Consider the following 24,835-nt stretch of genomic DNA (forward strand, 5'->3'; position numbering starts at 1 on the left):
CTTGACCTTTAGCCATGTTAGCTGGGACTGATGGGAAGTGGAGCTGAACCAAACCTGGAGGACAACAGCTTTCTCCACCCCAATCTTGTGTAAGGCCTGATTCTCGTATTGCTAATTATGCAGAGCCACTATGGGTCACCTTGGTGCATCTCAGTGCTCCCTCGTGTGGCAAGATAAGACCTATTGCAGCCAGGTAAAGTACAGAATTTCACAAGTGCGACCTGCTGTGACACGTTACAACATGGATTGCCCCTGCTCAGGGTTTCAGCCAAGCCTTTTCCCTTCCACTTTTGGCAGTCAAGCATTCTACGTTCATGGAGCATGCTTAGTCTTTGCTGGACTTGGCTGTGCCCCCCACCCCAATGTTCTTTGGTCTTCTGCAAGGGCCATGCCAAGTCAGCTCATTCTATGCAGAGAGCCCCAATACCTCAAGGACTGCCTCTCCATACATGAACCAACCCTACTCTTCCATCCTTGGAAGCCAGACCTTTCTTGGGTGCAGGAGGAAAGGAAGAAGTCAGGAAGTTCTGGAAAAACTTGGGAAGTTGCCATATACCAAGGCAGACCAAGGGACCATCTAGCTCAGGCGTAGCCAACATTGAGAACCTCCAGATATTTTTGGACTACATCTTCCATCATCCCTGACTATTGGCCATGTTGCATTGGGCTGATGGGAGTTGTAGTCCAAAGCATTGGGAGAGCACCACATTACCCAACCCCTGAGCTAACTTATTAATATCTGCACTGCCAGGCAGTGGCTTTCTGGGGTCTGAAGCTATTTCAGACCTGGTGGTGGAATCTGGGTCATTGCACAGCACGACCATCACTGAGCTACAGTCCATCCCTTATTCACACGAATTAAAGAGCAGCTGAGAAATGATCACTCAGGGTGAGGTTTCTTAGTGGCCTAATCTTTCCTGCCCTTTAACATAAACAGGAGGTTTTATGATGCTGACTTTCTGAAACTTTCCCCAGCCATTCAGCCTTTGCTTAGGAAACTGGTGTTTATCTTTGCCTTTTGTCTGCCTGGGTCTGTTCAAAACTGTTGTGCAAAAAAATTATATATAAAGGTCACAGGGAGTTCAGTCCTGCACAGCAGTTAAGCATTCCTATTTTTGCAGCAGTTCCTCAAGCAGGGCTGTCAGAAATGGTTTGTTTTATTTTCAAAGCTTTGACACTTTATTTTCAAAGCTTTCAACATCCGTGTGAGTGGGAAGGAAATTCACTTTGTTCCCGTTACGACGAACATTTCTATAGCTAAATATGTTATGCATTCTAGCTATAAGGGACTAAATTCATCCAAGCACTGATTATATATCCACATACCAACTCTTGAAACACCCAAGAGGCTTCTAATTCCTGCATTCCCTCCCACTCCAGCCCGTTCCCTGCCAAAATGCTCAACATTCTGCTCAAACTCAAAAGGCTGCGACTGGGAAGTGTTGCAAATTCATATTTATAAATGTGCATATTTTAAATCCTGCACATGTGGGGGAAACTTGCCCCTCGTATGGATAGTGCCATAAAGTTTAGCCACTAGGTGGTGCTGGACATAGCTGTCTGCTGGGTGGAAGTCAGCAAACTTTTTCAACAGGGGGCCGGTCCACTGTCCCTCAGACCTTGTGGGGGGCCGGACTATTTTTTGGGGGGAAATGAACGAATTCCTATGCCCCCCATAACCCAGAGATGCATTTTAAATAAAAGGACACATTCTATTCATGTAAAAACACGCTGATTTCTGGACCGTCCACAGGCCAGATTTAGAAGGCGATTGGGCCGCATCCGGCCCCCAGGCCTTAGTTTGCCTACCCCTGCTCTTGTGTTTATTCTGTCCTTGATGGAGAAAAGCCAATGCAGGCTGCACAAAGAAAACACAAACGCAGATTATATTCCATTGAGATCAGACATGGAATATTAGATAGAAATTAACCAGGAACGAATAATCACCAAATGCACAGGCAGTACCTTAAAACCAAGTTCATCTAGGGCAGTTTTCCAAGACAGTGATGTTATTACTTGGATTGTCACTTGCTCTCTCTGAGTTACACAGAAGCCTTCAAGATTTGGAGCTGAATGGCTGAATAAACTGAACTAACGTGATTCATTTAATTGTTGATGATCTCAATTAAAAGGCTGTGTGTGTGTTTATAGTGCCAGCATATATCAGGGAAGTGGAACCACAGGGCAGGGGCAAATGTTTTGCCCTCTTTGGCACCTTTTAGATGTTTTTGTCTGGCTAGAGTGTGATGCCTCTCACCTGTCTACAGAGAGCAAGGTGGAGGTTAAGAAACCACTGACATTTGCATGGTTGGCATATAGGTAAAAGTGACATCCATTGCTTCACCCACTTCCATCTCTTCCACCAGTGGCATGAAGCATTTGAAATGAGCTAATGCAGACCCTGGGATGAAAAGATGAAAAACTTAAGTTGTATTTAGAAACATCAAAATAGTTTTTCCTTTTAATATATTTAAGCTTCCAGCGTCACATATAATATGAAGACTTTGGAAAAAATATACATCTTCCATTAGGGCAGATTCTGCTAGGCGATGAACCAGTTTAACAAGAGCACACACCCTGTTAATATGCAACATGGGCTGTAGGTACATATATTCCTCTTAGTTTCTCTGTGGCTCTAATGCAATCACAGCTAACAGGATGCAAATATTATTGACACGTATGCAGAAAAGTATGTTTGCTTACGTTTTGACACAGCCAATAAGAATGACAAAGGCAACAAGTTTTTTTCTGAGGCTTAAAATTGAGGAGACCATAGAGGGACACACATACACGCAACAGCTGTTAAAGTTAAAAAGTTGTTGTAACAACCTCTTTTGACTGGAAATAGTGGAGGGAGAGGAGCCACCAAATAGATTTGGTCTCATAGTAGCAGAACAAACTCCCTCTGCTGCAACCAAGTATAATGGCAGGCAGCTAAAAGATGACAATATAGATGCATCTGGTGCTCCCCAAACAAGTCTAGGAGTGTCCAAACACTTTAAATTACTGTTTCCAAACACACACATCCCACACACCAATTTGTCACATGGAGCTTGCGCTAAACTGGAACCACATAGGGTGTGATAAGGGGAAGCAGCTGCAGTAGAACAAACAGATAATTATTTAGTTTCTGACACCGATGCAGCACCTCATTTATTTTTTTTTTTAATTTTCCACAGGATCTAAGAAACATTTTAAGAAGTTCAGCAAAAAGTTCAGAGTTAGAATCACTTGTTGCCTTCAAAGTTGTCCTTATGCACTGCTACCTACTTGGCTCGTGTCCTTTACGTTTTGACCAGCCTGCACCAGAAGCCTCAGCACTCCGGAGGGGGGGGGGTGATGCTAGAAAATCTATTGTTAAGTGGACTTTATGATCAAGGAGCACAATTCCAACAATATTGGAAAGTCTATATGGCCACTAGAAGGCAAATATCTGAAATCAAGAGAACACAAAGGTGAGAGCACTGTAGTGACTAGCTACTGTTTAATAGTATTTGGGAGCTGCATCCTACTTAAGATTTTAAAAACGCATGTATAGATCTATAATACGGATAGTGCCTAAAACAGTTTTTCCTTCGCTTTAGTGATGGTAATGGAGCAAGTCTGAAAATGAGACTGAAAATAAATTCCAACAATGTTCCTTGAACAACTTTTAATATTAAGTTTATTTCACAAATAATTTTTTAACATTATCAGATCATGTATAAAGCAACGTAGCACAAGTCTTTTGCATTGCGTCTTGGTGGTATATAGCTTGTCTTATGACCAACTCAAGCAATTCCTGCATAGATGCTTCAATTATCAAACTTCTACTCATAATTCAGTCAGTTATCAGGGATGGGGAACCTGCAAATTCCTGGGAGCCATTAGACTCCAGCTCCCCAGTCACTCACAGTCAGCAGGGCCTATGGCTAAGGTTAGTGGGAGCTGCACTAAAACAACATATGGTAAAGCTACAGGTTCCTCAAATGTGGTCTATATAAAATATATTTTAGACTAACCAGTTATACGTGTCAGAAAGCTTCCCAATAGGTTAACAAATAATCAACAGCTACTTTTGTGAACCACAAACTGTAACACACCCTGCAAGGTTGCTCACCCCCATCTTTAGTAACATTTGGTTCCAAGGCACTACAAAACTAGACTGGATTAGCAATCCAGTCATTTGAGAAATAATAACTGACCCAAAAAAGTGCGCACTGGGCTGCAGTGTGAGGATCTTGCTGATCAAACTCATTTTATGCCCTTCATGAAAGAAATGTCCGCACTGTACCCTTGATTGTCCCTCTGCATATAGGGCATTTCCTAAGGGAAGGGGCACATTCTTTACACACAACTAAGTGGCCACATGGGATGAAGACAATGGACACTTCCTTGTCCATGCAAACTTTGCATGTTCTCTCTTCTTGCAATCGTCTCAGCTGTTCTTCCATGGGCAGGCCTGCAGGGGAGAAAACTTACGTTATATATGTTCCAAATTGCTGTATTTTACAATACAAAGAAATACCACTGTTTCCAAGTCTCTCCCCCTCCACCCCAAAAACTCCCTTTGTTTTCTTTTTCTGCATCCACCAATACACGTTGGAGTTATTCTAACTGACGAAGAGACTTCAAAATCAGAGATATAGTTTTCCTGGTATATATGCCCAAAGGTGTACCCATTCAGAAACTGCTCACAAAAATGAATCATAGAGTTGGAATAGACCACAAGGGCCATCGAGTCCAACCTCCTGCCAAGCAGGAAACACCATCAGAGCACTCTTGACATATGAGTCAAAAAGCAAATGTGAAGGTGTGCTTAATGATGCTATAGGGGAAAGAGGTGGAGGCTCCAGATAACAAACTACCAGGGATGTGCAGAAGGCAAGTTTCCATTCCATTATTGTTACAAGAAGCAAGGACTGGAATTTGCTCACAATCATGGCACTTGCCCAGACTTCTTAACCTATGATTTCAAACTACAGATGTGGGAGAACTTTTATACAGTGGTACCTCGGTTTTCGAACATTTTAGAAGTCAAGCGTTTTGGCTTTCAAACACTGAAAACCTGGAAGCAACTGCTTCAGTTTTTGAATGCTTTTAGGAAGCCGAACGTGCCATGTGGCTTCCATATTGAGTTTTCCAGACGTAAATGCTTCCGGAAATGCACACTTCAGTTTTCGAACGTTTCAGAAGTCGAACTGTCTTCTGGAATAGATTACATTCGAAAACTGAGAAACCACTGTATATGGTGCTTCTCTATACCAAGTATCTGAAACTATTTAAAATTAAAGTTTTAAAATTTATTTTTATAAGCAATCCGTATTATTTCAAATGGTGCCCAAAGTTATTTTAGTGAATTCAGTTTTTACCTGAGACATCTTCTGTTGGAATATAAGGCATTTTCTTCTCCTCTAAAAAAATATTAAAAAAATTAGTTCTGTTCAATAAACTTAAGACTTCCTGCAAGCAATAAGCTGCCATACTAATAGACAGGGTTCTATGGTTTCCTGCATACAACCCCTAAAGCAAGGCCAATGACCTCTATTACTGCTCTGAATTATAACATGCTAAGGCTGTCATCTCTCAGAGAAGTGGCAATTAGATGTTAACCAGCACATTCTTTTCTCAAACTCACCGAACAAGTCTTTGTATAATACAAAATCGCACTCTTGTAAACAGTTTCTGAATATGTTTGCAGCTGTGTTTCCTTTCACCAAGATGGTATCAATCAATTCTCTCGCTTGCAGTGGTGTCTGGGTTTTTTGTTTAATAACATGGTATTCAACGTCATTTATTACTTTGGATGTTAATAAACTTTCAAGGATAGGAAGCACACATGTCAAGCGCTGAAACAATGCATTTCGGTTCTTCCTGATTAAGGACAGATCTAAAATATAAATAATGAAAAATGATTATAGTTCAATTTGTTTAGCATTGGAAGATTTAAGGAGAAATTTTGAAATCACAAGAGGGTGGGGGAGAAAGGAATTGAAAATAATTTATGCTTCTGAAGCAAGTTTAGGTATGATAAAGAAAATACAACATTTCAACGTTCACAAAGCCTGCAGGTCTCCCTCCCAGCCTTCCCTCACCTGAAAAATGAATGTCCCAAAAGGTTGGAAGAAAGTTGAATTATGCTTTAAGAACCATTTTCTTATGTGTTAACTTAGCATATAAAAGAGTATACTGTCTGGTGTACTGATGAAATGGATTGGGAGTGAATGCAGACAAAGCATTTGCATTGTATCATATTTACCTAGCTAGCCTATTCTGGACCAACTGAAGTTTCCAGGCCATTTTAAAAGGCAGCCCCACATTTAATAAATTGCAATAATCCAACTATGAGGTTACCAGAGCATGGATAACTGTAGCAAGGTTCTGTCCAAGTAGGGGTGACACTGGCAAATCAGTGAAAGATGACAAAAGGCACTCCAAGAGCACTTGAAGTTATGAGTCTGCTGCTTTAGGATTAGTACAATGCCATCCAGAGAAAACTGATCACTACTTAATTGGGTAAACCAACCACCTAACAACAGTACCTCCAACTTGCCTAAACTGAATTTCATTTAGCCTCAAATGTAGAATAATAGTTTCCAAGTTACAGGAAGTAAAAGTCACAACTTTATTTTGCATTCACTTGACACACAGAGTCCAATGCCAGGTACCACAGTTTAAGAAGAATGTAGAAAAAATAATGAGTTCGGAGGGCAACAAAGATGGCTAATGGTACTGGAAGTAGGTCCTATGCAGAAAAACTGATGAAAGTGGATAAACCGTATTTTTCTGGGTATTGGACGAGGTTTTTCAACTCAAAAATCATGTCCAAAAACTGGGGTCGTTCAATACACAGATAGTGCCATGGCGGCGGGGGGGGGGGGGGAGCGGCGCAGCACCAGCCATTCAGTTGGCAGGAGCACGGCTTCCGATGCCGCGGCGAGCAATCTGGGGGATGTTTCCTGCCCACAGCTTCATGGGGGGGGGGAGAAGCTGTGCGCCGCCAGCCAGCTCTTTGATGGGAGCGCAAATTCACCCGATACCACTGTGCATGGGAAACGATCTAGGGAGTGTTTCCTGCCTGAAGCTGCCTGGGGGGAGAGGCTCAACAACTTGGGGCCATCTCCCCTCACTTTCTTAAAATTTAGTCACCCCAAATGGGGAGGGGTGTCCTTATACAAGGGGGCGTCTTATAGACGGAAAAGTACGGTATTTAGCCCAGAGGTTGATGGGAGAAACAGTAACACAATATCTGATGGATTATCAACTAGCGACCATAGATGGCAGGACTAGATCTAATGAAAGCAATTTGATAATGGAATCCTTGAGGGCTGTGGGCTCTCCCCTTCTGGGAATCTTCCAAGTGGAAGCTGGGAAGCCATTTTTCAAGGAAGATTATGAAGAGAATGAAGCAACATAACAGATTCTATCCCTAGAGCTTTTTACATACCTGATGTCACTTCCTCTGCTTGTACCACCTTCTCTTCATTCTTCTCATCTCCTGCAGCAATGAGGTCGGACACAAGATCATTTACAGATTTATAATTCTCTCCGGTTGTTAAGATTTTGCTCTGAACAGTCTGCTTGACTAGTCTTTTGCTGAATCCCATCTCCAAGGCAGCTTCAACCACTGGGGTTTTCATCATGATTGCATCTTCTGAAGCATTTTCACCAGGTCCAAAATGAATAACTGCTCAGAGAAAAATTTGTGGCATTGCTCATTAGATCCATATGGATTTTGAAAAATATGTATTAAATTTAAATTAAAACAAAGAATAAGATCATGTTTACATCAGGTTACATGTCCAACATTGAAAAAACCTTTGCTTTACTCTTATGCAAATTAACTTTTATATTAGGCTATACTAAAGGCATTTTCACACAAGAAGCTTACGGATGTGAACATATTAAACTGTCTTATACCAAGTCAGACCACGGATCCATTTAGATTAGCAGTGACTCAGAACAGAAATCCAAAATCTCAGCAAAGGCTTTTCTGAATTGTACTATCAGGGACCTTTTTGACTAAACATACCAGGGACTGAATCTGGAACTGTAGGCACACAAAGAATGTGCTCACCTACAAAGCAATGAGACCTCCCCTTCAGAAACGTACAAACCCTATATCTTGCTGCAATAGGCAAGAACCAGCCAGCTTCTACTCCATAAGTAGAATCACTAATCAACTTACTAGATAGTATGTTTGGAAGTTACAGCAGCTGATATAGGAACTATGCTTGACAGCAACACTAATTAATTCACTAGCTGTATTACTTTGGAAAAGCAGCTTTTTAAAGTCCAGAGCAAGCTATCAAACAAATATTTCAAGCCTCTATTATACAGTCTCCATAAGTGATCTTGGCTTTCTCCAACTTAGGTCAGATCAATTCACAGGATGATACCCAATGTGAATCATATTCAAGTCCATTGATTTCATTGGGTTTACCCTGAGTATAACTTATTTGGATCACCAACAGTAAATTCAAAGCTATCCACAATAATTTTTTGCACCACTAGGGGGCCCCTATGAAAATGTTGAGATAGGTTTTGCTAGCAATCTCAATGAAGACTTTAAAAAGAAAACGACAGTCTTATCTGAGTGTGCTTTTTCAGGAACTGCACATTGAGTTTGGAATTTTTTGAAGTGTTTGCCATTGTTTTCCAATGAATTCTCATTTTTTGCAGTTTTTGTTATTTATTATACTTGCTGTAAGCTACTCTGAAGGTCCAATTACTGGTGGAAGAGCAGGAAAAGTTATTCATTATGTTCTTGCCAAGTTGTGGCAAGATATGAACTGCATCAACATTCCACTTAGTAAGCAAGGCAATGCAAATAAGAATAAGACAAGCAGAAGTCTCCTCATTTTGAGAGTACAATACCAAGTGACAACAAAGTTATTTTTGAGAATCCATATTTAAGTTGCTTTGTAAGACACAATACTTCTAGATAATTGATTAAAACCTGATAGTGCTAAGTGTTTTTGGTATTCCCTATTTAACAAACAGTGCTTTCATATTCCAAGTGTCCATACCAACTTAAATATCTTGTAAAAAATACGTACTTGGCTCAACATTTTCATCCACAGGTGTATCTGAGGTGGATAACAGCTACAAAACACAGAAAGAGTGTTTTAAAATAAATGTAATTTTTGTGTATCAAAACAGAAGCGAACAAAAGAAGTTTGCCAAAATTTAAACCACTTAAACAGTCACCCTAAACATCTGCATGCACTCTGTCCTGAACACCACAGCAATGTTCTTGTCAGACACTTTGAGGGCCAACTGTTGCTGTCACAATACATTGTCAACTGCCAGAAGAAAGGGGAAGCCCTCATCATCATCACTGCTTGTAGCTCCTATATGCAATTTTGATTGTTAGCTGCAGTGAGCACAGTAACAGATCACACGTCAAGCAATTTGCTCAATTAGCCACTTAGTCACTCAAACTATCTTAGGAAACCATCACAGTTGCCGTGTGAAATTGACAAGTTTCTACTGAATCATAGAAAACTCAGATGCTCTCTAAAAGACCACATCCTTTGACCTTGTCATTTAGTAAGTTCACACCTTTATTTGTAGCCACTTTCAGCATGCCTAACACATGGTTGGCTTTTACGTGATTAGGGGGAAGAGATTAAAATTAAAGGCTCTTCTAGAGAGCTTAGTTTGAAAGTGTTCAATTTAAAAATCTATGATGTACAGTGGTACCTCGGGTTACAGACGCTTCAGGTTACAGACTCCGCTAACCCAGAAATAGTACCTCGGGTTAAAAACTTTGCTTCAGGATGAGAACAGAAATTGCTTGGCGGCGGTGGTGGGAGGCCCTATTAGCTAAAGTGGTGCTTCAGGTTAAGAACAGTTTCAGGTTAAGAATGGACCTCCAGAACGAATTAAGTTCTTAACCGAGGTACCACTGTAATACACAAGAATACTGCTGAAATCAGAGCAAAGTAGTCATTTGAATACCTGTTCAAGAAGATGGGGGAATCTTACTTGAATTTGATGGACAAACTCTTGTCCTTTCATATGCCGCAGGTACTCACATCTAGAAGATAAAATGCAGTGTTTCAATTATAATATGCAGATTGTACATTGCTCCAGATACATGCAGACCGAAGTGCCTCAGATAAGCCGTATGCATGCCCAGTTCTAAATGTTCACTTTTGAAGTGGAGTTTGTAATCTGACATGACAACTCCTCCAGATAGATAACATACTAACAGAGAATCTGCTCAGTTTAAACAAAGGTCAGTCAATCTATGACCCAAAGGTCACATGCAGCCCTCAATCTAATTTCATGTGGGTAGGGGAAAGTCTGGATGGAATAAGCAGGGGAAATATGGAGGGAGAAATGAGACGGGTGAAGAGAAAGCCTTCTGAGAATGATCAGTTCAGTCCCCTGCAAAAACCATTTAGTCACTCCCTGGCAGCCCACTTGGCAGGGAAAAAAAGAGAATAGAATATAGTCTGCTCACTGCTAGCATCTGCCCCCAACAGATTGCCTCAAGGGGAGTACAACTCTCAGCAGGAAAAAAACAATACTCCTCTTAAAATAGATCTCTTTGGGATACTAGTTTTGCCTTTCAGTTCCAAATATATTAAGATTAGGACCATAATTGCTACTATTTCAAAGTAGTTTAGATGTACCTTGGAAACCATTTAGCATGTTCTACCCATGGATCATCCCCAGACTCCCAACACCTGAGTCCACCATCACAGCAGAAACATTTAACATCATCATTGCGACCTGAAGAGGGGAGGGGAAAAACAGTTTATATAATATTTTTAAAGATACGTTCAGCAGTCACTGATTAAACAGTTCAAAAAAAAATTTAAATAGAGCCCAAGTGACCAAAAATAGGCAGCTCACTTACCCACATAATAGAAGCCAGCATCTGCAAGCCGCGGTGGCTGAACTGGAACTGCAGCTGGCCAGCTTTTGAAAGTGTTGAGGCGCATTACGTAGGTCTGCATGCTCATATTGGAGACTGTGAAGCTGGTCTGGTCACACATTTGTTCCACAAAAGGGCAGTTTGGAAAGTGCCTCCGATGTTCCGACATGGCATTATCCTTAGGCTCCCAGTTACTCAGTTGACCACCACAGGCAAAACAAGCCACCTTGTCCGCAGGCCCAATGTAATAAAATCCAGCTTTTGCCAAAGAAGATGGTGACAGAAATGTCAGTGGCCATGACTCAAAAGTGCACAGTCTGTCGTCCTCTGCACTCATTGCATAATTGACTGTTTTAGGTCTCAAATGGGACAAGTCTTCAACTGCCCTGGATGTGACTGGATCATGAGGAAAGCTTGAAAAGCTTCCACTGAAATAGCCAACTTGATCCATATTTGCTGCTGGTGTCGGGGAATGCGAAGAAGAAAGGCCAAAGCCAGTTGGAGGTGAAAAGGCAGAATTAAATGATGAACAGAGATTGTTCAATGGAGTCAAACTCTTCACAAAGTTGCAGCTAGGGTAGAGTTGCTTATGCTTGTCCAGAGCCTTGTCACCTTTTTTCCAGTTATCCAACATCAAGCCACAACTAAAACATTTTACTTTGTCTTTCACACCAGTGTAATAGAAACCAGCACGGGCGAGACTCCTTTCAGATACAGGTACATTCTGAGGGAAAGTTGAAAAGGTGGACATCCTGTAGAGTTCACATGACAGATCGTACGTCAGTTCACTTACATCACTGCTATTCCTCAGTTTGGACGGTAATGAATCATATATGTTCATGACGATGAAATAAGATAGGAGAATGGGACGAGTCTGAAGCCTGGGAGATAGTTTTGTGCAAATCTGATTAACTTCCAGGCCATAATAAAATAAAAACCTGAAAGCAAAACATTGCATGCAATTTCTTTATAAAGTATCTCTTTCATTCAGTACTTTCATCTTTCTGGCTAAACATAATTTGTTCTTTTTTTCAAAATGCACACTTCCTTAAAACACTGTAGTTCCTTCTTTCTTACAAGTGCTAATGTTCCCCTTCTCATTATGGCATAAGGGAGAAAGCCTTAAAAATAGTGTGAAGAAGAAAACTAAATATTTAGCCCATAGCCTGTAAACTTGGACATGAGTCCCACCCAAACCAAAGGAAGTCCAAATAAATTAAGTTAGTATCAGGCTGCAGCATTAGTTTCCAAATCCTGTTACTATGTAGAAAATAAAAGTGCAGAAATGTAGGGTATTAAGGAAACATGGAATCTGTAGGCATATGTATGACTTGCTTGTAGTTGGCTACATATGCTGAGAAGCCTTTTCCCCTTTAAAGTCAAATTAAACCAGGAATGTATGGGTTGTCCCCAACTAGGTTTTACTTAAAGGAGACCCACTGAAAGTAGTGGATGCAAATCTCCATTGATTTCAGTGGTGCTACTCTGAATATGACAAATATAGGATACCACCCTGTGTACATAAATACATCTGCTCCCTCTTAAGATTAGTTTAATTCTTGCCAAGAAGATACTCAAGGATTTCCCCTCAAATACATCAATGAAGTTTTGGAACTATTAAGCTAAGGGTGATCTCTGCAAACCACTATTGCTCTTGCCCTGGACACCAACAAGCTTTAATCAGCCCTGGAATATTTTCTTTCCTTATGTTGTTGCTGAAGTTTTATAGCATAATTTTAACCAGGTTGCTTTACTATTATTAGAAGTTTATTGTGTTTAACATAATTATATTGCTTAGGAGAGGAAAAATGGAACATCGGTAGGACTGTATAGAAAGTTAATAAATAATAATAATACTCATTAGCTAAAATATTTAGGCAAGTCATGTCTCTCCTTAATAAAAGCAAAAATAATTTTAGTATTTATGCACAAAACTATCTCCCAGACTTCAGACTCAAGTCCCTTTTAAGGGGCTTAGGCAGCCATATTGCAATATTGGGTCCACAAGGAGAAACAGTAAATGTAATGTGTGGTAAACACAAGGTTACCAAGACCTGCATGAAGAGAAAAAGATATATGAGCTTCTTTAAAAAGTTACAGTATACTGTGCGTGTACACAGTTGTAAAGCACTACAAATATTCAATGGCAATAAACTTCACTTCACAGTTATATTTTTAGCCAGAGTCTAATAACTTGTCTATGCCAACTGTTAGAATGGACTGGTGTTGAACTGAAGCCAATTTAGCCCACAAAGCATCCTTTGTGCCTATACTGAAAGACCATAAAGGAATCAGTGTTAACACCACTGATGTAAAGTTGAGCAGTTCAGGTTAGCTACAAATCTCTCAGAATGGTGGCGGGGAGCAGGGATCAAGATTCCCTGCTAACTGTACACAAGAGAAGGCCATATATGAAGGCTCCCAAAAGTTGATATTCACCTGCACATAGGAAGCACTCATATCTGCCAATGTGTAAGCTTTCTACGCAGGGATTTTTATGTGGAAAACAAGGCATCCTCTGAAAGCTCTGACACTGAGGTCAATGCTTCCTCTGAAAGCTTACTGACATTGAGGTCAACGCTTCCAATTGCGCAGTGTATTTAACTATTTCAAAAGTTATTCTGGAATTGACTGCTGATTACTACAGGTATTATTATATCAAAATTATTTTGGTTCACAGTGCTTTGGTCACAAACAATCAATACTTTTCAGAATTCCATTATGCTTAACATGTGACTTTTTATACACAGACTTTCCATCTAGGAAAGTGCCTGTGCTGCATGATGTACCACACACCATCATGGAGTGAACACATGCATATTTATATCCAGGGCAGAAAGAGATCTTAAGTTCACAGTTCTTCAGAACTCAAAAAATAGCATTTCTGAAGTATGGGAACACAGAAAATTAATGAGTTAATTAGAAAACTAAACAGTCTGTTAAGTAGTATCTAAATGAGCTAGCAGCCATAAATTAAGTGCATCTCAGCTACTGCCTCTTTGGAAGAGCAAAGGCATATTTTAAGTGCCTGATGTAGGTAGGCATCCTTAATACTCAAGTCTTGTACACCTACACTTTCTGAGTAATTAGCAAATCATTTTAACAAAGCAATACACCATTGGCTGTCAGCAGGGATCCATTTTTTCCTATGACAGACAACTCTAAGGTTATGTCAGACTTTAAAAAATAAATGGCACTTTGGATTTTTAGCATCTTCAAATAAAGTTATTTTTTATTTCCTATGAATCTGTCTGTGATAGTCTAGATAAAATCCCATACTCAAATAAATTAAATTACAGACCCTTATTAGCCTATTCTATTATTTGACACCATAAGGCTAGCACATGTACTGCAGCATAACCTTTCATACATCCATCAGATGTTTGAAGAGCCAACATCAGAGGATAGGTATATAAAGCACATAGTGTGTGAAGAAAAAAAGGTATTATAAAAATAAAACAAAGTGAGGTCAAAAGGAGAAAAGTTACAAGGGATGATTTACAGAATACAAAATGAGATTTAGGCACAAACAATAAAAGATCCAGAATGTCTAAACTAGTAATGGGCTGACAGTAAAAGATGAACAGCACACATTAATACTCACAATAACAGAGATATGGCAAGTCTATCAAGTAACCCTGACTGTGCTACAAGTATATACCTATTTGCCTATACTGTGTTCCTACTATGTGAACCGCCCTGAAGCCTCCGGGTATAGGGCAGTATATAAATTCAATAAATAAATTAATATTATTATTTTAAGACGTTTAAGTATACTCAGCTGAATTAAAGTGGAACAGCAGTCTAAGATATAAAAGCACCTATTTATTAGACTTGCACTGCAGGATTGCAAAATAACAGTGCAGTCCACATAGGTCAAAGGAACATCAAACAAAAGGATTAAAGGTCTGGTGTGAGCAAATGGAAAACTACAAGTGTGAGGCCATTAAAGGAGGAATGAATAAAATGTCAACAGACTGTGCTAGATGACAATGAGGAGAAACAATAGTTACATTCCAAAAGTAATAACTAAAGGGAACAGTGGATTCAAAGTACCAGCAAAGTTTAGTAGCAGTTGTTAAAGCAGGATAGGAATGAAGTGATAAGGTACCCATCATCTACTGCTATCTTCATGTCCTGCTCTGACCTTCCCACCCCTTGCCTTTTCCTGTAAGACCTATTACAGTCGTTAAGAGTCGTCAAGAGGCTCTCTCAGCTATCTGCCTATCTCCCATTCCCACCACCCTTCTGAGTAACACCCCTCCCCACCTTCTCACTATATAGAAGGATCTGGCAACTTCTGTTTCAGTGTATCTGAAGAAGTGTGCATGCACACGAAAGCTCATACCAAGAACTAACTTAGTTGGTCTTTAAGGTGCTACTGGAAGGAATTTTTTTATTCTGACCACTGGAAGAGTATCCGTCTGGCTGCTGTTATAAACAGAATGCCGGATTTTGATAGACCCAGGTCTGAAGTGCTTGGTCGTCCCTTGATTTTATCAGTTGCTCACATCAGCTGATAATGTGAACATGTGGCTCTGATCTAGGTAGCCACAGAGACTGCATGCTACTCTATTTAGCATTAGCACATCAATTTCTTTTCATCTCTGAATCCAGCTGTCGCATCAATACGTAGTAGCCTCCAATTTATGTCTTCCACTTTCATGTCCCATTCCTAGCAATTCTCCCTAGTCATCACAGTAACATGAAACCACTTTCAAACTGTTCTAGGAAGCTTATCATTAACTACAGACAAACTTCTCAGAAAAGAAACCTGACCACCTCTAACTAGCATTTTCCTGCAATGTACAACAACTGCAGGAAGGGAGGCTATGTGCTAAGACCCTAGTCTTCAAATGACTGTCCAGTTGCTAATAATCTCATTCTGTTTGTAACCTGCTTTGGGGGGGGGGCTTTTTAAACAATCAAGCAGCATATAAATTATAAATAAGTAAATAAATGTTCAAGTTAACTTTGTAAGCTTACTTTGAGGTGACTCAACAAAATAGTAAGCTCAGCCCTTACATAAAATGCTTACTCCCCTAAGCCCCACTGTGCTCTATGGGGCTTTGCCCACCGGGCAGCTTGAAGACTGCCGTCCCACCCCCTCTTTCTCTCTCTCCATCAACTGCCGTGCACTGCCGATTTGTCAACTTTGCGGCTAAGCTGTGCGGCTTTAATTTCGTAACCACCCCACCCACCCGCAAAAAAAAATAAATGCACACCACGCCTGTTTTGATCGGGCACTTACGTGTCCTCCTCCTACGAGCCCAAAGTTTCAGCTCCCCGCCCGGTTTAAACCGCGATAGTTGGCAGTGGCCCGATTTAAAAAAAAATATTCGCTTAAGCAGCTGCGTGTGTGTGTGAAAAAACAAAACTGCTCCTAACCGCCGAGTTCGTCGCCCTAATTCTTTTTGCAAAACGCTTTGAGGTTCCTCCGTTTAAAGCTGAAGCGGCACAAGGAGATACATTGCACTGTTCTGCACTTAAAAAGAATTTTTCGCATTTTTAAAGCCCTGGGACCGTCGTGTGAACAAAGGGCGAGCTACGGATGATGACGACGATGATGATAGTAGTAGTAGTAGTGTGTAGTTATAACAGTATTATAATGATAAAAAGAAGAACAGCAGTAGTATAGCATTATACAGTAATATTATTAGTATATTGTTATGCAGTAATATTACTAGTATATTGTGATTTTATATATATATATATATATATATATATATATATATATATATATATATATATCTGTGTGTGTGTGGTTATACAGAAATAACGTATAAAAGTAATAATAAAAATGATAGCAGCAGCAGTAGCAAAAGTGTAAAAAGAACAACACCCCCCCCCAAACGCCCTCCAGCAGCAGCGGCGGCACAATAAGGCCCCACCCCGACCCCGACCCCTCGGCCTCACTTACCGTCAGGCCCTCCCAGGCGGATTTGGAAGTCTCCGCCGGCCGCCTCCCGGCCCCTATATACTGGGGGAGGGTGGGAAAGGGAAGCTCACGAAACAAGAGACTCGGAAAAAACCAAGGAGCGGGGCCAGAAAGCCGAGCGGGGCCCGCCCCAAAGAAGGAGGAGGGGAAATAACTCGAGGACGGAAATTCCTGTCATCAACCGCGGGCTCCTCCCCCACAGGCCGCGGGTTTCTTCCACAAACGGAAAAAGCCCCTCGCTGCAGAACAGGCCAGGCTCTGCGGCCGTTGCGGCGCATGCGCGGTTAAGCGCCCTGCGCGAGGACTGCCTGTTTTTGTATTTACCTCAGGCGGCGGCTTGGTTGTATCCGAGGGAGGAGCAACGGCGGCAACAGTGGCGGCGTCCTGGGTCATGATAAGAGCTGAAGCGACGCCTGCCCGCGGCAGCGTCCCCTCAGGTGGACGCCAGGCCTTTCCACACGACGCTTGACGGTGGTGTGTGGGGTTTTTTATTTGGCCTTCACGTTATGTTTTGCTTTGCTTGCTAGTTCCTGAGTGCTGCTGCTGCGTTTGTAAAGGGAACGCGGTTTAGGCCAGGAGGCGTTCCGTTTCTGAAGGGAATCTTATTTATCGGAAGCCGCTTATGGAGAAGTTGTGTCGGGGTCGAATGGTCCTCCAAAGAGCCGGCCGAAGACCTTTTGCCGCCTGAGGCGGTCCACAAAAATGGCGCCTCTCCCGCCCCGCCGCCCGGGAAGAAGCGGGGAGCGGAGGTCGACCTCGGGACCCTGCCGCCTGAGGCGGTCGCCTCACCTTGTCTTGTGGGTGGGCCGGCCCTGATGCCCAGTCACGTTTAAAGATAGAAGCCATAATAAGGAAGGGGGAAGCAGGAAGGACGTTGATGTTGCCCATCATGAGTGAGCAGCTGGACGGCAGACTCCGCAGCCACATGCAGGTCACACACTTCCCCCTCCGTGGTGAGATATATCCTGCTTCTCTCTGGATTGCAGTTGCTGTTTCTACATTTGTGTCTAGACATAGAGGAACACAGGAAGCCCCCTTATACGGAGTCAGACCTGTTGGGGCATCGAACTCAGGGCTGTTCCTCATTACTGGCAGCTGCTTTCCCCTTGGGGTTTCAGGCAGGGGGACATTCCCAGCCCTGCTTTGGAGTTTCTGCATGCAAAGCAGATGCTCTGCCCCTGAGCTGTGGCCTTTCCGAAATGTATAGTGTGCAAGTCTTTCCCCCTTTCTTTTGGTGAAGGCTTTCCTATTTTGTGTGTGTATGGTTTGAGGCTGAATTCCAGTATTATCAGGATGAGGAATCTGTGTCCCTCCAGAGTCTTTGGATTGGGAGCATCACCCTCAGGCTGCATGGCTAGTGGTCAGGAATGATGGGAGTCCAGCAACATCTGTTGGGACACAAATTCCTCAGTACATCTGGTCCCATTGAAATCAGGGTGGTTTATTTCTGAATAGACATATACATGATTGCGCTGTAATTCTTTTTACGGGAAAGGAGGTGCATGTGTGCTAAATTAAGGTTGGCAATGCACAGGGGAGGACCACAGGTTGTTATGAGTGACAAGAAAAACAAATACAGTCTAACACACTCTTGCTCTAATTCTTACTCCTGTCCACTTTTCCCTACCCCTTTTCTTCAGAGATTCAAAGTATATTTTATCAGTTAAGGCTAACTGCGCTCGACCTTGGTGAGTGTAAACCCCTACTGAGTAAGCATGCATAGGATTGAGCTGTCAGATTCTCAAACTGAAGGACAAGACCCAAGAGTGGACACTTGCAGGGGTGAAGTGGGAGGTGATCTGCTACTTTTAGGAGATAAGGAAGCAGTTAACCTAGTCATGTAGTGTCATCCTGCTAATGGTGCAAGGGTCTTCCTGGAACCTAGAATCCCCTGCGCACGTCAGCCTTCCTGCTATTCTGTCAGCAGCCTTGAAGCAAGGTCATTACTCTGTGTGGGTTGCAAAACTCTTTGCCAAGTTGCAGCATACCTGAAAAAACAGTCAATTTTTAGTTGCCTGAATTCTGCATATGCCCAAACGCATGAAGTTTACATATGAAGACATGTGCAGTTGTTAATTTTGTGTATCTGTGACATAACTGGAGGAAAGAGAGGCAGGGGGAGGACTCTATGGATGTAATTCTCCTAGGCAACAGTGATTATGTACATGGACGGGATAGCTCAACCTTGACAGGTGCAACCTATGTATTTCTTGGTGCAGTTCAAAAATCTGTAGTTATAAATCACTGTAATAACAAGATAGTCACTACAATATTTTTAATGTCCCTATAGCATATTTATTCTGTGCTCAAAGACATTTCATTCTCCATAACCCTAACAACCTTGTAATGTAGGCCAGTGTTACTGTCTGCATGTTATAGATGGGATGGGGCTTAAAGTGAAAGAGTGGCTTACATATGGCTGCCCAGTGAGTTCATGTGAAATTTCTGAAATTTTCCTTTCAGAAAATTCCCAGTATGGGAAAAGAAACTGAGAAGAGTTAGGGTGAATACAGTGAAAATCTGTCACTGCTACATAGTAATAACAAAGAATGGGGGAAATTCAATTGTTCATAGAAAGTAAACACCATTATTTCTTTTAAATCAATGCAAATTAATCTTGTACCAGCTTGGCAGTATTTGTCCAGGACATTAGGTACTTTTTGTCTAGGGGAAACCCAGCTGAACTATATTTTCACTTCACATGACCTTTTACGAAAGGGGGAATTCCACTCCCTGAATTATTTCCTGTGTGTCATGCCATTCTGGCACACAGCCAGATTTGGGGTTTTTTCTTTTACAATGCTGGAGATTTGTTTGAAATGACATACAAAAAGATTGTCTGACTACTAAAAGTTTCTTTTTAATAAAATTCTGGACTCTCCCCAGTTTTCCCTTATCCCTTTGGTTTCACAATCATTTTTCTTCCTTCAGTATCTGACTTCATGGGGTTTTATATGCAACAGTGAAAAGTATATTTCAGATCACTCATGCTAGTTGTGAATTATTGTTATTATTCCATTTCATACTCCCCTTTATAGGGCCCAAGAGTGGGTTACAGTAATTTAAATATGCAATATTTTAATTGCTGCTGCTGTTGTTGTTGTTATTTACTTTTTTTACTATCCTTTAAATTTTAATGCATCTGTAGGACAAGGATGTGGTTTGAGGCAAATCACCCATTTCTCAGCCCACATTGCCAGGAAGCCTAGGAGAGGGAAAAGAGAGTTTTGCTGCCATGTAGTGAACTTTAATCCTTCTGGCACAGTATCAGTCCTTATTGCCCCCCCCCCCAACCCATAAGGGAAATTTTGATCAACAATAAACCTTTTAACAGGATCACTGTAAAATATCAAAATGAGAAATCCAGTAAAATAGAAAAAGCAATCTTGTGAGTAGATATTTTAGACAAAATTTCTTTCTGCATGTAAGATTTGGGGGAAATTCCATGACAGAGCTCAATACAGGTAAATGATAATAATTGTGTATTTTTTAAATCATTAAATAAGGGACATTTTTAAAAGTCAATGATTCTGTATAGATAATTAAAATCACAATGTAATTTTCTGTATAAATATGTGACTATTAATCTGACACTGATACTTGAGGCCAAATCCTATATCTCTTTAAAATACAGACAGTAGGTTTGCCCAACTCAGATGTACCTAAGACATGACTTAAACACTCTTTCATAGATAATGAAGTAGCAGATTTCAAGTGTCTAGCCAATACACTATTTGTAGATTCAAAGGTTTAGAATAAGTGACCTTTCAAAAATTTGATGAGCTTCTTCAGTATTGCCTAATAACGATTTCTGTAAATAATTTACTTCGTAGTACACTATTGTAACTGTACCTAAGCCTTAAGTACCGCTAACCAACCTGGTACCTAGTGCAGCTCTTTCAAGAGTGGTGTAACATGGTCACAGTTAGGTGCCTCAGTCAGTAGAATAGCTGTTGCATTCTGCACTAGCTGCAGCTTCTAGGACAGCCCCACAGGGTAATCTGGTCCGGAGGTGACCAGTGCATTTCTGTCCAGGGATGATTATAGTTGTGTATCAAACCAGCCAAGTATGGTAGAAAATGCTCCTTGCTACTGAGGCCACCTTAACGTCCAGTGACAATGATGGGTCCAGGAGCACCCCCATACTATGTACTTGCTCCTTTAGAGAGAATTGCAACCCCATTTCTGAAGGAATTACCTAAATCCTGGAAAGAGAACCACAACCCACAGGACCTCCATCTTTTGGGGATTTAGTCTTCCATTGCATCCAGGCTCCGGTCCAGAACTTGTACAACCTCACCTCACTCAGATGGAAGAGAGAAATAGAGCTGAGTGTCATCAGTATATCAATGGCACTGTGTTCTAATTCCCATAATGGTCCCTCCTAGCAGTTTCATATAGATGTTAAACACCATTGGGGACAAAATGACATTTTGTGATACCCTATAGTGTAACTGCCAGGGGCCTGACATAGACTCACCCAACGCCACTCTGGAACTCACCCAGTGGGTAGGAGTGGAACAAGTGTAACAGTTCATTCCTCCAGCTACCAACTCATGGAGTCAGTCCAGTATTAGCCCATGGTCAGTGGTATCAAAAGCTGCTAAGGGAGCAAGCAAGAGTAACAGGGTCACACATGGTACTGTACAGAAAAGGAGGAAACAAAGGAAAAGGAAATGGAACTTTTAACGTCATTGCTGTGAGTTCCAGTTAAATGACTAGCAAAAAACTGTACACTCTACATTTCTTGCTAGGAAGCAACTTTGTCATTTTATTTATTTGAAACATTTATAAACTCAACATATAGCAGTGTACAACAACAAGAAAATATAAGGCAAAACAAACTATTTCCAAGGAGGAATTTGATACTATCTGCACACTCATTCATCCTTTTGAGAAAGCTTGCAGAAATAGAACTTTTAGCATCCAGTGGAAGGTCTACTGTGTTGGAGATTGTCTACTTTCAAAATGCTCTGTGTTTCACAAGGTAGGTGCCACTGAACTGAAGGAGCAACCACCATGGATTGAACCTCTGGCACGGCACCACAAGGAAGACCTCCTTAGATGACCACGGTAAACAGGCAGGTATAGAAGGGGTAAAGCAATCTCTCACATCCTGGTCCCAAGTTATGTAGGGCTTTATACACTAGCAGTAAGACCTTACATTTTGCTCAGTAACATAGTGGCAGTTGGTGAAGTTTAGTGCTGATGTTATGTGTTGACAGACAGCAACCCTGGCTGCAGGGGCAGCCCAAGACCTCACTCATTTCACAAAATCACTAAGAAGGTGCCTACAACATTTGCCCCCATTTCTTTCTTTCTAGGAAAGTTAGACACTTCTTTTAAAAAAATGAAAGCTCAGAGTCCGGGGCACCTGCCCTGGGTCACTAATGTAAGTCTTCATGGGTGCCAGGATGGCAACGCCTGCCTTAAAATGATGTTTTCATTCTCTTTGATTAGTCATTGATTGCTTCAGATATCTTGTAAAGACTTACTGCTTTTTGCCCAGACTACCTGACTCGTAAGATTTGGCCCTGTTGTTACTGATTTCATCTTCATTACTGATCTTTATGGTGTATCTTTTTTAAAATGTTGCATTTTTGTGTGTACTATATAGAGTTTTTTTAATATTAAGCAGTTTGGAAATGCTTTTAAATAAATAAATAATCTATATTTACTCTCTGTGCCAATTTTGGTCTGTGTTTTACTGGATTCGGTGTCATGTTTGTGCATATGGTTTTTTTGTTTTTAAATTTCATTTAAATAAAACGAGTGTAATAAAGACGTAACAAATACAATAAACAAGCAAACATGCCAGTCCATATGCCTAGAATAGCCACCTCTCAGGTATGTTTCATCCAGCCTCCCAAAATCCAGTGTTGCTTTCATGTTACCTGTGTAACAAATGCCTATCCTTATCTGTGGTCTCTGTACCTGTGCAGAGTAGGCTAATACACACACACACACACGTGTGATTCTAGTCCATACTGTTGCAGAGGACAATTTTAAAGCATGCTTTTAATGTTTCTAAGAAGACCTCTGGGTAGGAATTCTAGGAAGTCAGTTATTTTGCCTTTTCACTTTTTGAATTTCTTTTCAGGGTGTAATTTGTGCCACAGCAAACAAAAGATTAGAGAGAGAACTGTTTATTCCTGGGGTGTAGTTCTAGAAAATGTAAAGCAATAATAAATGATTTAGGCTGTAGCCAAGGACCTGCTTCCTAATACAGTAGCATTAAGGCACATGACAAATAGGAAAGCATCATACAAATTTGCATAAAGACTCCATGGTTGTGCATTAGCCATTCTCACTGGTTGCAGAAGGGGAGGCGGGAATACCATAATGATTAGTCAGGTCCACATAGTCTCACAAGTATTTGCTGCCCACCCAAAAGGTCATTAGATGCAGATTTAGGAATTTTTCCATTACATGTCTTGTAGTGCAGGTCAAATCCTCCCACACAAATGAACCCCAGGCAAGATTTTTACATTGTTTTCTGCTTCTCCAACTGGTAGTGGGGAAATTCTTGTGGATAAATATTAAGTAATAATAAAAAAACTGGAAATGAATAATGTGTGTTTTGAGTTTCCTGAAATGACTAAATATTCATGCTTATGTTAAGAAATGACCCCTCAAATTTAAAATAATTCAGAAATACAGTGGTGCCTCGCAAGACGAAATTAATTCGTTCCGCAAGTTCTTTCTTCTTGCGAGTTTTTCGTCTTGCGAAGCACGGTTTCCCATAGGAATGCATTGAAAATCAGTTAATGCATTCCTAGGGAAACCGCTTGCCAGGCTGGCGGTGCGGAGAAGGGCTTTTCTCCGCACCGCAAGCCTTCAGGACAGGTACGGGAACAGAGGGGAAGACGCGCAGCGCTTTCCCTCTGTTCCCGGGGCTTGCGTGGGAGGAGGGTTTTTCCTCCCCACCGCCAACATTCAGAACAGCATTCTGAATGTTGGCGGTGGGAAGGAAAACCCTCCTCCCACCCCAAGTCTTCAGGACAGCCATCCGATGCCGGGCTGCGGGAGGAGGCGTTCCCCCCCCCCGCCCGGCATTGGAGCTTCGTTCCGATGTCCGGGGGCGGGAGGAGACGTTCCCCCCCCGCCGGACATCGGAGCTTCGTTCCGATGTCCGTTGGAGGGAGGAGACGTTCCCCCCCCCGCCGGACATCGGAGCTTCGTTCCGATGTCCGGCGGCGGGAGGAGACGTTCCCCCCCCGCCGGACATCGGAGCTTCGTTCCGATGTCCGGCGGCGGGAGGAGGTCCGAGGACAGTGGGGAAGACGCGCTGCGCTTCCCCGCTGTCCCGGAGATTTCCCTATGGGCTGTCGTCTTGCGAAGCAAGCCCATAGGGAAATTCGTTTTGCGAAGCGCCTCCAAAACGGAAAACCCTTTCGTCTAGCGGGTTTTCCGTCTTGCGAGGCGTTCGTCTTGCGGGGTACCACTGTATAAAATAATAATGCACTAAGATTTTTTGCCAAAGTGATGGTCCTTCTAGACTAAATGTCCATTTATTCCTTCTCTCTGTTTCCTGCTACTTAACAAATTCCTGATCCACAAGATGATCTCTCTTCATATCCCTTAACTGCTAAGCTTACTTAGGAGCCCTTGATAAGGACCAAGTACACTGGGTCAGCTGAATCATGTCTATTTATATGCTTGTTGACACTTTGTTGACAATATTTCTTTTTTTACGTGTTTAGTTATTTTATCTTTAAATACATGTTCCACCCGTTTTCCCTAGACGGACATTAAGCTAACCTGTAATTTCCAGGATCTCCAAATAGATCCCTTTTAAAAAGGGAATGCAAGTGGCGCAGTGGTCTAAACCACTGAGCCTCTTGGGCTTGCTGATTGGAAGGTTGACAGTTCGAATCCATGTGGCAGGGGACCGCTCCTTGCTCTGTCCCAGCTTCTGCCAACCTAGCAGTTCAAAAGCATACCAGTGCAAGTAGATTAATAGGTACCGCTGCAGCGGGAAGGTAAACTGCATTTCTGTGTGCTCTGGCACTCATCATGGCACCAGTAGC

The 24,835-nt window shown here is 41.7% G+C and overlaps 1 protein-coding gene and 1 long non-coding RNA gene across 4 annotated transcripts; one reads left to right on the forward strand and one right to left on the reverse strand.

The window, feature by feature from the left end:
- Positions 1 to 3,647: 3,647 nt before the first annotated feature.
- BIRC2 (baculoviral IAP repeat containing 2) lies at positions 3,648 to 17,051 on the reverse strand. 3 transcript variants are annotated; one of them, XM_081197662.1, is made up of 9 exons: positions 16,788 to 17,051; positions 10,850 to 11,748; positions 10,623 to 10,722; positions 9,943 to 10,021; positions 9,039 to 9,084; positions 7,427 to 7,666; positions 5,618 to 5,869; positions 5,352 to 5,393; positions 3,648 to 4,441 (listed from the first exon to the last, which is right to left on the reverse strand). In XM_081197662.1, exons 2-9 carry the CDS (start codon positions 11,706 to 11,708, stop codon positions 4,248 to 4,250), a joined length of 1,812 nt encoding a protein of 603 aa, XP_081053788.1. In that variant the 5' UTR covers positions 11,709 to 11,748; positions 16,788 to 17,051; the 3' UTR covers positions 3,648 to 4,247. The 3 variants fall into 3 exon arrangements, with proteins under 3 accessions (XP_081053788.1, XP_081053787.1, XP_081053786.1); XM_081197661.1 differs by having other exon boundaries at positions 10,850 to 11,805; XM_081197660.1 differs by having other exon boundaries at positions 10,850 to 12,921.
- Positions 17,052 to 17,764: 713 nt separating this feature from the next.
- LOC308588982 lies at positions 17,765 to 22,487 on the forward strand. The gene is made up of 2 exons (XR_014008992.1): positions 17,765 to 20,042; positions 21,793 to 22,487. It is a non-coding gene; the product is annotated as an uncharacterized lncRNA (long non-coding RNA).
- The last annotated feature ends 2,348 nt before the right edge of the window (positions 22,488 to 24,835 follow it).

This window comes from Podarcis bocagei, assembly GCF_964188305.1.
Source record: "Podarcis bocagei genome assembly, chromosome: 6".
NCBI lineage: Eukaryota > Metazoa > Chordata > Lepidosauria > Squamata > Lacertidae > Podarcis > Podarcis bocagei.